At 43.3% G+C, this 14,330-nt stretch overlaps 1 protein-coding gene and 1 pseudogene across 1 annotated transcript in view; both read left to right on the top strand.

The window, feature by feature from the left end:
• The window catches only part of Chchd6 (coiled-coil-helix-coiled-coil-helix domain containing 6), a 204,991-nt gene that overhangs the window by 104,754 nt on the left and 85,907 nt on the right, over positions 1-14,330 (top strand). Inside the window, exon 5 of the mRNA XM_021190791.1 lies at positions 11,477-11,560. Coding sequence (XP_021046450.1) covers positions 11,477-11,560 — 84 coding nt within the window. The remainder of the gene's footprint in view (positions 1-11,476; positions 11,561-14,330) is intronic.
• LOC110316072 lies at positions 2,947-3,158 on the top strand (annotated as a pseudogene).

Here is a 14,330-nt window from a genome sequence, read left to right as displayed (position 1 = left end):
GTTGCCTTTTATCAAAATCCTAGGTAACTCAAGTGCACACTAAGTGTTTGACACACATTGTTGCCATACAGGTTATGCATGGCATCCAATTTGAGGGTCTATGATTTTCTCTTATCCAAACATATCTCCAGATAGGCTAACTGCTTGAAGTTGGTTACTTAGGAGAAAGGAATCTGTCTTCATAACTCTGCATCTGTACCATCTTCATGAAACTACTTAATCTGAGTCTTACTTTCTTTGTATAGTCAATGAGAGATTTGTTTAAATCTTAATTTTTACAAAATCTTTAAAGCTGTGAATTTGCCTCTTAGATTCATTGGCTTGTCTATGCAGTGTTTTGTAATTTTTATTATTTATTTACTTTACATTCTGTCAAAGCTTCCCCTCCCTCCTCTTCTTCCAGGCACTCCCTCTCACCTCCTTCATCTACCCCACCTCCCCTCATCCTACCCCACTCCCTCCCATCCACCTCTCCTTGGGCCCTTCTCAGAAAAGGGGAGACCTCCCATGGATATTAGTTAGCCTTGGCATATCATGTTGCAGTAAGACCAGGTGCATCTTCTGTTGAGGATAGACAAGGCAGCTCAGTTAGGGGAAAGGCAGGCAATGAAGTCAGAGGCATCCCCTGTTCCTGCTTTAGTAATCCCACATGAAGACCCAGCTGCACAGCTGTTACATATGTGCAGAGGTTGGCCATGTACTTTTAAATATAAAATTGTTACCCCTTTTACAAAATTTCAGAGTATTTACTTGACATAACAATTATGCATATTCATGGATAACAATGATAATTTGATTCATGTATATAATGTGTAGTAATTGAAATTCCTATTATATTCTTTTAATTCCCAAGTTTAGTAGGGTACATTACTAAAACTGACTTTTAGTCATTCTTTTCAGTGCATTGTGCAGTTGTGTTGTGTTGTACCTAAAGGAGTGATGAGTTTTACAGCTGTCAGACGAACTCTCAGGGAGTAGAAGCATTCGGGCAGGGGATTGGGAGGGGGCTTCTAGATGTGCCCATTCATCAGTCTCACTGGTGTACTTCACAGACATTCTAAGCCTTTCCTTATTTATCTTCTTTTATCTTGGGGGAAAGTGTTTCACTAAGCCAGTGTCGTATGCCTTACTTGGTCTTCAAAAATGGTCACATTTTGGCAAATTGTACTTGTTACCCACCCCCGTGCACACACACACACACACACACACACACACACACACACACACACACAAAGATGGCTTTGCCTCCCAGGAAGCTTGTGCCTCTCAGCTCCATGTGTTTTGAGCACTGAGTGCTCAGTGGTGCAACTGCCCCTCAGTACAGGCAGACTGTCAGTCAGGCTGTGTGGCTATGCCGATACCTTCCTGTCTTCCTGTCCTCAAGAAGTCTACTTAGTCTGTCAGCATTTCCACAATAGAGGCTTGAGGCCTCCAACCCGTCAGCTTTGCTTTGAGTGCTTTGATTTATTAGTATGTATACACTTACTTTGCATTGTTATTCTTTGGGAATACTGATCTGCTTTATTGGAAACAGCCTTCCTTGTATTTAGGAATATTCTCAATCGAAGGCTTTCATGTCTGATATTAACACATTCACACTGGCTTTCCTCTACCAGGGAGGTATCTGTGTACCTGCGTTCATTGTGGTTTAGAACCTTTTGATTTGTATCCAGGGGATATCATTAGGACTTTGCTTTTTCTTTTTCTTTTCTTTTTTTTTTTTTTAACTTTTTTTTTTTTTTTTTTTTTTTTTTTTTTTTTTTTTTANTTTTTTTTTTTTTTTTTTTTTTTTTTAAAGATTTATTTATTTATTATATGTAAGAACACTGTAGCTGTCTTCAGACACTCCAGAAGAGGGCGTCAGATCTTGTTACGGATGGTTGTGAGCCACCATGTGGTTGCTGGGATTTGAACTCCGGACCTTCAGAAGAGCAGTCGGGTGCTCTTACCCACTGAGCCATCTCTCCAGCCCAGGACTTTGCTTTTTCATTAGGGCAGAATAATGTAACCACTTAAGATCTCTAGAGCCTGTGACTATATCCTATATATAAAAGAGACTTTTCAGGTGTGATCAAGTTAAAGACATCATGAGATGCAGAGGATGCCCTTTTTTGTCCAAATAGCCTCAGGGTAACCCAAGGATCCTTAGAAGGTAAAATAAAAGAAAGTAAGAAAAGATATAAGGAGGGATGAGGTCAAGCTCAATGTATAGTCAGTCACAAGTCAAGAGAAAAGAGAAGCTCCTAAGCCCTAAAAGTAAACACTGGTTTACTTAGTAGTTATACATATTTACGCCCCACCATCAGTGAATAAGTATCCCCCTTTCCCATCCATGTTAGCATCTTTTTTTATCTTAGTTATTCTGATTGGGATAATATGAATCTCAAACTTGTTTCACTTTACATTTCCCTGATGGCTAAGGGTGTTGAATATTTTTTTAAATATCTTTGTTTTATCTTTTGAAAATTCTGTTTAGTTCCATGCCCTATTTTGGGGGGTTGTTGATTTTGTAGATGTTGACTTTTTTTTTTTAGTTCTTTGTATACTCTAGATAGTTCTGTTTATTTCTCCTATCCTCTTCACTTGAATGTTAATGTCCTTCATTATAGAGATTCTTTAGTTTCACAGGATCCAATTTATCAGTTGTTGGTCTTAATGCTTACAGTTCCAGGGTCCTGCTAAAAAAAATATTTTCTTGGACCTTTAAGTTCAAACATTTTAAATTCAAACAGTTTCCCCTCTATAGGAATGTCAATGTCTTTGATCCATTTTTTAGTTCTTTATATGTTCTAGATACTAACCTTCTATCAGATATGTAATTGTTTTAAAAATATTTTTTATTTTGTTGGTTGCCACTTTGGCTGAATGATGGTGTCCTTTGTAATACAGAAGTTTTTCTGTCCCATAACAAATGAAATCTCAGCTCTCTGCCAGATTACTACCATCATGGACACAAGTTGCATGCAGCCCATCAAGCTGTCTAGGGTAAGCAAAGTGCTGGGCAGGACCAGTTTGCAGGGACATTGCACACAGGTGCAAGTAGAATTTATAGATGACACCAGCCGCTCTCTACCATCCAAAACATCAAAGGCCCCGTTCGAGAGGGTGGTGCACTCACCCTATTGGAGTCAGAAAGAGAAGCTCAGAGGTGGTGCTGACCTTGTTGCTGGGTCCCAAATATCCACAACTTAGCCAATGTTTATTTAATGTTTATTTGCAGGTTTATTTAACCGGCAAATGTTAAATAAAGCATTTGTATACAAATAAATTTTCAATTAATAAATGTTGGTGTTTGGTGCATAGATGTTTTATCCTCTTGATGGTTTTTTTTCCTTTATTGAGTATATATTGTCCTACCCTATCTTTTCTGTTTCATTTTGGTTTGAATTCTGTTTTTTCACATATGAAAATAGCTACTATACTTCTCATTTCTTGAGTCTGTTTGCTTGGAATACCTTTTCCATGTTTCACTCTGGAGTGATATCTATCCTTGATGATGAGGTGTGTTTCCTGGATGCATCAGAATGATGAATGCTATTTTCTCACAGTCTGTTAGTTTGTGTCTTTCTACTCAGGAAATGAGACCATTACTGTTGAGACTTGTTAATGAGCAGTGTTTCTTGATTTCTATTATTTTGTTGTGGTAGTTTGGGTGTTTTTCCCCTTTCTTTTGACGTACTATTCTGGGGTTATTTACTTATTATGTCCTTTTGGGTATGGATGTAAGTTTTCACTATAGTTTCCGAACAGCTGAATTGAAAGATACAAATTGCTCAAATTTGGTTTTATCGTGGAATGTTTTCCTTTCCCTGCTGTTTGTGATTGATAGTTTTGCCGGGTATCCATGGTCTGTCAGAGTTTGTAGTACATCCATTTAGATCCTGCTAGATTTCAGAGTCTCCATGGAGAAATTAAGTGTTATTCTGATGGGTCTGCCTTTATATGTGACTCTATCTATTTCCTGTACAGCTTTTAATATCTTTTTCTTATTCAGTACACTTAGTGTATTGATTATTACGTGTTATGGTAAATTTCTTTTCTGGTCCTGCTTATGTGGTGTCCTGTACAGTCCATGTGCCTTGATAGGCACCTCTTTTATAGTTTGTGTACCTTGATAGGCACGTCTTTCTTTTTTATTATTATTATTTTCTTTATTTACATTTCAAATGCTATCCCCGAAAGTTTCCTATACCCCTCCCCCCACCTCTGCTCCCCTACCCACCCACTCCCACTACTTGGCCCAGGCCTTGCCTTGTGCTGGGTCATATAAAGTTTGCAAAACCAAGGGGCCTCTCTTCCCAATGATGGCCGATTAGGCCATCTTCTGCTACTTATGCAGCTAGAGACACAAACTCAGGGGGTACTGGTTAGTTCATATTGTTGTTCCACCTACAGGGTTGCAGCCCCCTTCAGCTCCTTGGGTACTTTCTCTAGCTCCTCCATTGGGGACCCTGTGTTCCATCCAAATAGCTGGCTGTAGGCACCTCTTTCTTAAGATTGGTGAATTTTTCTTCTGTGATTTGGTATAAAAATATTTTTTGTGCCTTTGACCTAAGTTTTTTCTCTTTTATTCATAGGTTTAGTCTTTTCATAGTGCCCCAGATTTCCTAGATGTTTGGTGCCTAGATATTTTTATATTTAACTTTTTCTTTGACCTATCCATTTCTGCTTCTTTGTCTACACGGCCTGGCTTTCTCTCTTCCATGCCTTATAATCTCTTGGTGAGGCCTCCCTTTGAAGTTTTTGTTTGACATCCTAATTTTTTCATTTTCAGTTTTATTTGGGTTTGGATCTTCTTTTGGGATCCTTGTGAAGGTAACTTTAACTCACTTGTATTTAATTTACTTGTAGTAAATGTTGTCTCCATAGCTTACAACCTCCATCTGCTAACCTAGGCCGAGTCCTGGAAGCTTATAGCCTTTGTACAATCTAATCTAGGCCTAGAATGTGTTCAGTGTCTGAGACTTAATACTGACTAAAGCTCACCCTTTGTAGTTTTCTCTTAGCTCTGACTGGCTGGTCAACTCAGCTGTTCTGGCTCAGAACAAGCTGACTGATGCAAATTGGCTTCTTTCACTTCTAACTAAGTTACTCCACTTGGCCTCAAACTAACTCTCTAGCAATCTGTTCTAGTCTTCTGACTCCTTCTCATTCTCTGGCTCATTCTGTCTTCTTGCTTCTCTCTTCAACCTGTCTCTGTAAAACTCTCCTGGTAAAAATTGTATCTGAGTTGCACAAACTGACTGAATAGAACTTACTAGAACTCAGAGAACTGCATGTCTCTCTCTTCTGAGTGCTGGGATTAAAGGCATATACCACCATGCTTGGATCGTTTGCTCTATATATATCAGGCTGGCCTTGAACTCAAAGTTCTGCTTGCCTCTGTCTCCTAGTCCTTTAAAGGAGTACGTGTATTCCAGCCAGATCACATAGACCTAGAAGGGTCTTTGGATGTGATCTCCTGCCTCCTGAGTGCAAGTAATGGGTTTAAAGGTGTGTGTCACCACACCTGATACTTTGTCACAGTTCTGAACATTAACTCAATGCAAGGACATTTGTATAAGAAAATGGGAGACTTTCAGTCAGAACAGCAAAGCTTTGGCCATTTTAACTGGCTCTATTCCATCTCTCCCTCTTCAAAGCTCCTTGATAGTCTCAAAAGCAGCAGCACACAGGTAGTGTGTCAGCCTCCTATCAGACCCTGGCACTCTTACCAGTGTGCTTATATGCCTCCTGTTTCTCTGAAAGACCCCACTTAAAAGATCATCTTCATCTGACTCGACTCAGTCTCATTACAGACCTCCCCTGCACCCCCAGAGAGTTTATCTAAAACCAACCATAGATAATTGTTGGAAAATAGCCATTTTTTCAACAGCCTGCAAAGGTGATTATTTAGGCAACAACCTGGTGTCAAGTCGAGAAAGAAAAGCAAGGGCTTTGAAATCCCTGCTACAGGTTCCTGGAACATTAGACTGTGCCAGTGTAGACTGTGAGATCCTAGACCCAGACCTAGTCCCCTGGTAATCATGTTGGAAGAAGCTAATGTCAAATCTCAAAGGAAGCAAGGTAGCCACATGTGAGGAGTCCTCAGATTATCAGCAGCAGATTTGTATTATTGGAGGCCATTTTCATCATTGTAAAACTCTGTCTTTTCATTCACATCTTCCCTTCTCTGCTAGATCCCTCACATGTCAGCATAGTGTATTGATCCTGGTGTCTGAACTGTTCGGGATTTGTTTCTAGTATTTTATCTCTCAGTGGTGGTAGTCTCTCTCTCTCTCTCTCTCTCTCTCTCTCTCTCTCCCCCTCTCTCTCTCTCTCTCTCTCTCTCTCCCCCTCTCTCTCTTACATATTTTAGATTTTTTATATAATACTAGTCCTTTTATGTACAAAGTGGCACACACACTGCAGTATTTCTTTCTTTCCAGTGAAGGGTTTGGTGGTGTTCTGTATGACTGTATGGGTGTCTAGATCTCTTGGAGGTAACATCTACTTGTTTTTTCTTTTATCCAAAGTGATCATCTTTTTTCCTTAAGGATGAGATGAATCAATTTAAATTTTATAATTATCTATTTCATCAGTGGGTGGTGTTGGCACTGTTGAATCTGAGATCTGGCTCAGTGGTTGCTTTTCAGTCTCCAGGCTTCTCAGTGCTGCTGGCCAGGTGTTTTCCTGGGCAGCCATTGTAGCTGAAGGCCTCCCTGGAGGAAGGACCTTTACATATTTCCTTCTGGCTGCTGGAAGCATGAGGGTCTGCAGGCCTCAGCTTCTCCCTGGCTGCTGGCTGTGCTCCCTTCCTCCTCACAGCCCTCAGTTTATTATCACCTGAAAGAGAATCTCCCTAGGGCAGCTCAGAACATGGAAGTTTATGGGCTAAGAGTAAGCAAGAGGGACAGGAGAGCAGCAGAGCCAAACAGAGATCAGAAGTGACATCACACTGTTTGACATACCCTGCTGATTAGCACTGTCTCCAAGTTCAACTCACTCTTAGGGAAGGAAACCATACAAGGCCTGACTTGGAACTGGAGGAGAGTTTCTGTCTCTTGGAGGCTTAACACATATTTCTGTAACAGCTCATTTATTTTTTTCCTCTGTAGGTTTTTCAGTGTTTTCTCCTTACTGTTGTCTGCCCACCTTTCTCCAACCCCTGTCTCCTTACTTCTATATCTTGCTCCCTGTCTCCTCTCTCTATCTTTACTCTGAGTGTGCTCACTGCTGCCTTCTTGACTACTTCTACTCTCAGGGGCCCCTGCCCTCTGCCTCTGCCATCCTTTTGCTGTCCTGGTAGCCATTTGCCTGTGCTGGCCAGTTCCAAGCTTCTCCTTCATGTCTGTTTTCCATCCCCACCTGCTGCACTCAGTGCCATGCCCACTTCTCTTATTTCCCTTTACTGCCCAATGCTTAGGGCTTAGTGTATCACACTGCAGTTTTTATTTTTGAAGAATTAAGTATGTCCTCTGGGCTTTGCCTATTTCATGCTCATAATTTCTTTTTTATAAATTAGAAGTCATTAATTTGTCTTTGGGGCAACTTAAACAGTATATTAAAATATCTTATCAGTGGGAGATTTTAATACCCTGCATATTTGATGAACCTATTTTATTTTTAAGGTGATACTTTTGTTCTGTTTAGGAGCATAAAAGTCTTTGTCTTTTAGAATAGCACCTTGAAGACTACATGGATGACGTGACTTGTTGGCATGCTTGGGACAGGTGTTTGTGCATGTCTGTGTGTTTGAGCATGTGTGTGTGCACACTGGTGTCGTGGTTCTTGGTTTTTGAAGCTTGGTGACATCATCTGACTTTATATTACATCATTTTGTCCTGTATTTAAAGCTTTCAGAGTAAAAAGCTTTTTGTCCTTGTGACATTGTCCCATGACATTAGTTTGATCTGGATTGAATCTGTGTCTTAGTTAGCACTTTTGCCAGTATATTTCCTCACCTGAGTGAGTCTAGATTCTCAGGGCGAGACCTGTCTGGCTGCTTTCTTTCCCTCGCACCTCCAGCATGGCCTTTGTGCCCTGAGGGCGATTTTTCTAACTGCTTATACCTACCAGGTCAGGCCCAGCACCTCTTTCTATCTGCACAGCTGTGATGATACACTGCAGAGGCCTCAGAAAGCGGGTGCTGTTCTTGTCCTGCATTGGTTCTGGGGCCTCTCACCTGTCTAGGATGAAGCAAACAGTAAACCATGTGCTAGGGAGGGGGGTCTGTGGACATTCGTAATGCCTCCTTTTTGCTTCAGGGTTCACTCTCAGCTCCAGATGTCCAGATTGGTTTCTGCTCTTCCTCTGAAGGGCAGGGTTTATTTTTATCCTTCAAGATTGTAAGGTTGGTCCTGGCTGCCCAGCCCAGCAGGCCTGTGGCTCCTGCTCTGCCTACTGCTTTGAGTATCCCCTCTGTGTTGGCTCTTTAATCTTGGTTTTGGACCTGACTGTGTCTTTTCAGGCATGTGTTCTCTCTGCCCCTGTTGTGTGTGGAGCTACAGTGGTGCATCAAAGTTCATACTCAGTGTTGTCTGATAGAAGGAGTTCCTCTACTTATCCACTCAAGATCCCTTCCACTCCCGCTCAAAGCCTGCCTTCCACTGTGCACATTGTCATCATGGTGATATTTGTCCTGTGTATCGGAAGCAATATACTTGGTTTGACTTAGTATTTATTTTCCTCAAATACTTAGCAGTCTGCTTGCTGCTATTGGGTCAGTTATTAGGTCACAGTCTCTCCAGCACATCAGACTCCAAAACTATCAGTGCATATATTTGCTTCCCTATCAGAACTGAGTTCCATGAGCACATCTGATACAGCTGAGGCCCCTTTTCAGGAATGCCTCATTCATAATAGACACTTGAGTACAGCCAATGAGTTGCTGAGCAGTTACTGGGACTATGATGGCCACTTCAATATCACCTGGAGAAATGTCTGTTTCTAGGAAGCCTTCTGAGTGTAACCTTTGTCTGTGTTACCTCCTGGCTATTATTGCTCATGGAGATTTCATTACCAGCCTTACAGTTGACTAAAGTAGGCAAGGACATAGTGCCCTTACTATAGTCTTTTGCATGAAGACATTAGTAAGTTTCAGGCTCTAGCCTAGGCAGTAAGTCTATGATAAGGCATCTCTGCCTAGAGCTTTACTTCTGCAGATGTTTGCTGATGTGTGTCCTAGTGGCTGTTGTCTGAGTGTTCAGTATGAATAGATCACAGTATGTCATTTGGAGACTGGGTACATGCCTGGATGAGCCTCCTTGTCCTTCCTGCCCCAGTAATCCCTAGGGAACAGCAATTGAAGAGTCTCATGATAGTTTCGCCTTCAGATGTCATATTTCTGCTTGGCTGGAGCTACCGGTCAGAAAATGGCAGGTCCGAGCCCTGCAAGATATTCCAATACTGGCTGCTTAATTGTATCAGATGTGCTTCTCCTCTGATTGCACCAGAGATCATTCACAGTTGGTGCTGGGCTGCTGAGAGGCCACACACATATTAGCCGTGCCTGGGACACAGCCTCATCAGCTCATCATTATGCTTTGAAAGATCCTGTGAGAAATCCCTGGCATTCAGTCCACTGTCTATGTTTAGCTTTGCTGGAGTATTGGCATTCCAGAGGCATTCCAGGAGCCTTCTTGAAAGATCTTATGAGAAATCCCAGCATATAGCCCCTTGTCTGTGTTTAGCTTTGCTGGAGCATGGACATTCTGGGACCTTCTTGGAATTTTTAGATTCTTCAACTTCTGGGGAGCCAAGTTGTTTCTTTGCTCACTTGACAGGTAAGGGGAAATACATAAGAGGAAGGCAGCTTACCCAGGACTAGAGAGGCCAACTGCCTAGCTTTCTGCCCAGCCCCTGGCCTGGCATTGCCTAAACCTTGGCCCTTTCCTCCAGCCTTTTAAGTATGTGGATGCTCACACACTGGTATGCAGGCAGCTCTTATTGCACTATTCTGGAAGGTTCTAAGCCAACAGGTACATCACTGCCAAGGAGGGGGCTTTCAGAATCTTTACCCTTTTCTTCTCTTGTACTTTTGAGGGATTAAGACCCCTCTGCAGATACCATAGTGTAGCTTAAAATAAAAAGCTCGGGATTTGGAAATTGTGTGGACTCATGTTCACAGTAGACCTCAGTCATTGATAAGCTTTTGTTCTTGGGGATGATGAGGGTAAGTGCCACCAGGAACCTAGTGCAGTGCTTGGTCACACAGACCTCATATGGGTAGATGACAATTAGGAGTGATGTTCCTCATCTACGTACCCCAGACTGTTCCAATCTCTCAGGCCCATGATGACTGCATCAGTATACTGAGGACAGAGGCAATGGAACTTGATACATAGTACTGGAAAGCCCAGTGAAGATGTGGGTATCCCAGTCCATACTCCCAGCTACCCTAAGCTCCCAGCTGCCCCAATGCTGTGGACCTGTGTAGAGGCCTTGCTCTGACCTTGCTCATTTCTAAGAGGTACCCTCAGCCTTCAGACAGTCTTGTAGGTGTGGGAAGCAGAGAACAGTTCTATTCTAGTTTTAGCCATTGCACTAGAGAGATGGTCTGTGCAAGCAAGGAAGTAGTTCAGAGTCATTTGGCTACTTAAGGAGAGAACTGGGCTGCACCCCTAGGCTGCTAACTCCAAACTGTTCACCTGGGCTCTCAAAGTCATGACTGAAGGAGGGAGGCTCTGTTAAGCTGGCCTCAAAGGACTCATTCAAACACATCCCTTAGGTGGGTAGAAATATATACCCTCCTCTTTAAGACTCTACCTTTCTTGCTGTACATGGGGACTCCTGCCATGATAGCTCAGCATGTAGGACCGTGGCATGGTGTGCTACCAAATATCAGGATTCCCAAAACAGTGCCAAACTGCTCTTTCCCATCTGTGAGGTTGGAGCCAGCTTGGTGCTTTAGCCAGGTCCAAGTTCATCTCTGCTCTGTGAACACTGTGTCGTATATGCTGAGCTATCATGGCAGGAGTTCCCATGTACAGCAAGAGAGGTAGAGTCTTAAAGAGGAGGGTATATATGTCGCCCCACCTAAGGGATGTGTTTGAATGAGTCCTTTGAAGTTCATGCTCTGGCTGTGAGCTGTTGAATAGTTACTTGCTCCCTCTGTTGTATCTCCTGTTATGGGGATCCATTGTGACTCTTAACCCTGACTAGCTTAATACACCCTGCTTTCCTCTTAGGCTTTGGAAGGAACCTAGAAATGTCCAAAAAACATGTAGAACAGGACTTGGCAGGCAGTATGCATTCAATAAACATTAGTGATTATCATCTGCAAAATGGTTGTGCTAATTACCCACTTTGAAGGGCTGTTGTGAAAATTGAGGATAACACATATGCATGACCATCCACAGCGTAGGCTCTGTGTGCATTACCACTGTCCTTCTCATTGAGCATGACTGTGAGCAGAAATGTCAGCTGCCTTCTCCCTGTGGCACTCATTCAGCACCACTGCTGCCAGTTAACTCAGGCTTTGTTCTCCTCCAACTAGGCCAGGGAACTGGAGAACAGAGAGGCTGAGCTCAGCCGCCGTGACACCTTCTACAAGGAGCAGCAGGGGCGCATCCAGGAAAAGGTAAGACTCAGGCCTGGTTCCTTCTGGATAGGTCCCAAGGTACCTGACCAGAGCCTACCATCATGATGGGAGAACAGCAGGTCCCATGCTGGCTTACTCCAACACCAGTCACCCTGTGGACATGCCCATCTTCCTGTCTCCACAGGAGCACCACGATCCCAGCCTTTCAACAAGTTGCAATCAAGGAGATAATTGCTTTTTAATTGGCCATTTTCTGTGAATGTGGCTGGCTCTACTACAATCCAGTTTTAGAAAAATAATTCACTTTCACCACAGGGCGGTGCTGAGACCCAGTGTACCTTTCTTACTTGAGTTAAGCTACATTGGATAAAAATAATAATAACATGAAGCCTTGCTGTACAAATGCATTAAAGTTGTATCATTGATTTTCTCCTGGGACTTGGAAGATCAAAGTGCTCTGCTGCTGCATGCTTGCTGAGGATGAGCCGGGAATGCCAGAGTCACAGGCAGTTTTACCTAGTTAAATGCTAGCAATTGATGATTGAAAATTTATTTGGTAATGTACTTTGGGAGGTTTAATTTGTTGATTATGACAGATTTTCTAAAGAAGTAGCTTATAACATGGGAAAAGATGGTTGGGAAATTTTTAAAAAAGTATTCTCCCTCATGCCTAAGAAAAGTATTCTTTCTCATGCCAAGCAATCTGAGCCACCAGCTATTGCAAGCAAGTCTTCTCCTGTCATTTGTCATGGTTTGGAGCTTTGAAAGTGACAGTTTGCTTGAGGGGGCCTGCTTTCCATGGGGGTTTTCTCCTGCAGCATGCCACAGTAGAGTCTGGCAGAAGTGTGGATTCTGGATTTCCAGGTAATGAGGACAAGGGGCGGTGGCTCCCTGCTTCACAGCCACCTGCTTGCCCACTTCTGCCAGGCATGTAAAGGAAAGCCAGCATTGAGGATAGAGCCCTGACAGTGATACCCTGCAGTCCTAAGCACGTGCCTGAGCAGTGCCAAACGGCCTTTAAGGAGCCAGCTTTCACAAAGCAGCACGTGCACAGGTTTGACTGTAGCATACCATGTTAAGAATTGTGATTCAGGATTACAAAAAGGAGTTGAAAAAAAAAATCCACCAGCTATGGCTCTAATTATCACAGTCGCCCATATGTTCTCAGGCATGGAGATATTCTTTCTGGTTGTATGTGCAGTACTGTTTCCTGCTGTGCGCTCCTCATCTCTGATTTGGGCTTGGCTACTCAGCTTGTGCACATGCTTCTGTAGGGTGGGAGGAAATGGCCTTGTAGCATCTTTCCCCCCTCTAAATCTGTTTTCCTGTCATCGTGCTCCTCTTCCTCCTGGGTTTCTCTGTTAGGCCGGTTCCTGCTCTGCCATGGGAGAGGCAATCCTCCCAGCAGGCTCCTCCACCTCCACTCTTCCTTCCTACTGCTGGGAAAGGGGCACCCCACTCCTTACACACAGAGAGGTTTACATGCTTGTGAATAGTTCTGCATTTCGACAGGAGCTGTCAAAAGTATGTTCTCCTTTCTGGTAGTGCTTTGCTGGAAACAATAGAGAGGAAAACACCCCACATCCCAGCAGATGGAGATCAGGCTAGAGGTAGTGGGGTTGCAGGGAGGCCGAAGAGTAAGGCTTACCTGTATTCGTTCTGAAAGGAGGTGTCTGTGTGGGGGGGTGATCTTTTCCATGGATAAGCTCATCCTGGTAATGGTTGAGAAGAGGAAAGTGCAGTCTCTGACAATCTCGCTATAGCTGCTGCTTTTCTTCAGTTTGGCTTCTGTTTGCTGAACACTCCTAAACTTGCCATTTGCAGCTACCAGACCTTCCAGCCATCATGTTCCTCCTTTCCCCATCCTTCCTCATCCCCTCCCTCAACATCCCCTTCCTGTTTCTTCCTCTCTTCCCTTTCTTTTCCTTTTCTGTTTCTTTAAGTATAGGCACCAACAACAGAGCCTGATCTAAGAGTAAGTGGGAAAGATGTAGACAGTGAAACCCCATTTGGTTTCACGACATGGAGAGTGGGATCATGCCCAGGAGGAGAAGGGCTCACTCTGGAGCTCTGAACAAGTCAGGGTGCAGGGCAAGGCAGGAGTAAGGTGGAATGGTGGAGTCCTCAAGCTGGAATTCTGCCACCTGCCATCCTTGGGGCCAGTCCTGGGCTTCCATGTGGGTCTCCCCTGGCCATTATGACAGGTAGGGAAGGAAAGTCTGCACCATCCAAGCTCATGGTCCAGGAGACGGAGACTTTGTGGTGCTTTTATACTGCTGTGTTTATTCTGCCATGATGGCCTTTTAGGAAGGAGAGGCTGTTGTACTTAGCAAACTTTCCAAATAACTTTACACTGTACCACGCTGAAAGGTATAAGTGTAGAGTGTTAAATTTTGCCAAGGATAACAGTGAACTGCTGAGGACATGGGCCAATGTTCTCATGCACCTGAGGAAAAACTGTAGGCATACTAGTCACAGGGGACAGTCATTCATCCAGCTGAGCTGACAGAGCCTGGGTGTCAACGTTTGAAAGGCTAGGTTGTCTCTGTTGCTCTGCAGTTCTCATTTCTCTCTATGTCTCCATTTCCTCATCTTTAAGATAGGCTTATCTGTGCTGTCTGTGAAAAGAGAATGGAGACTAATGTAGGCAGTACCTATGGAAATGTTGCCCTAGACAAGATTCTGGTTTTGCCCTGTCGCCACTTGGGATCCTGTATGGTGTCATAGTGAGTTCTTTAGTTTGGGATTGGTGCATGCTCATGGGTACATACATGTATGCTGTGAGTTTGAACCTAGGTATGCTGAGGAG

The sequence above is a fragment of the Mus pahari genome, chromosome 2, assembly GCF_900095145.1.
Source record: "Mus pahari chromosome 2, PAHARI_EIJ_v1.1, whole genome shotgun sequence".
NCBI classification, from domain to species: Eukaryota; Metazoa; Chordata; class Mammalia; order Rodentia; family Muridae; genus Mus; species Mus pahari.
This window is presented reverse-complemented; position numbering and strand designations above follow the sequence as displayed.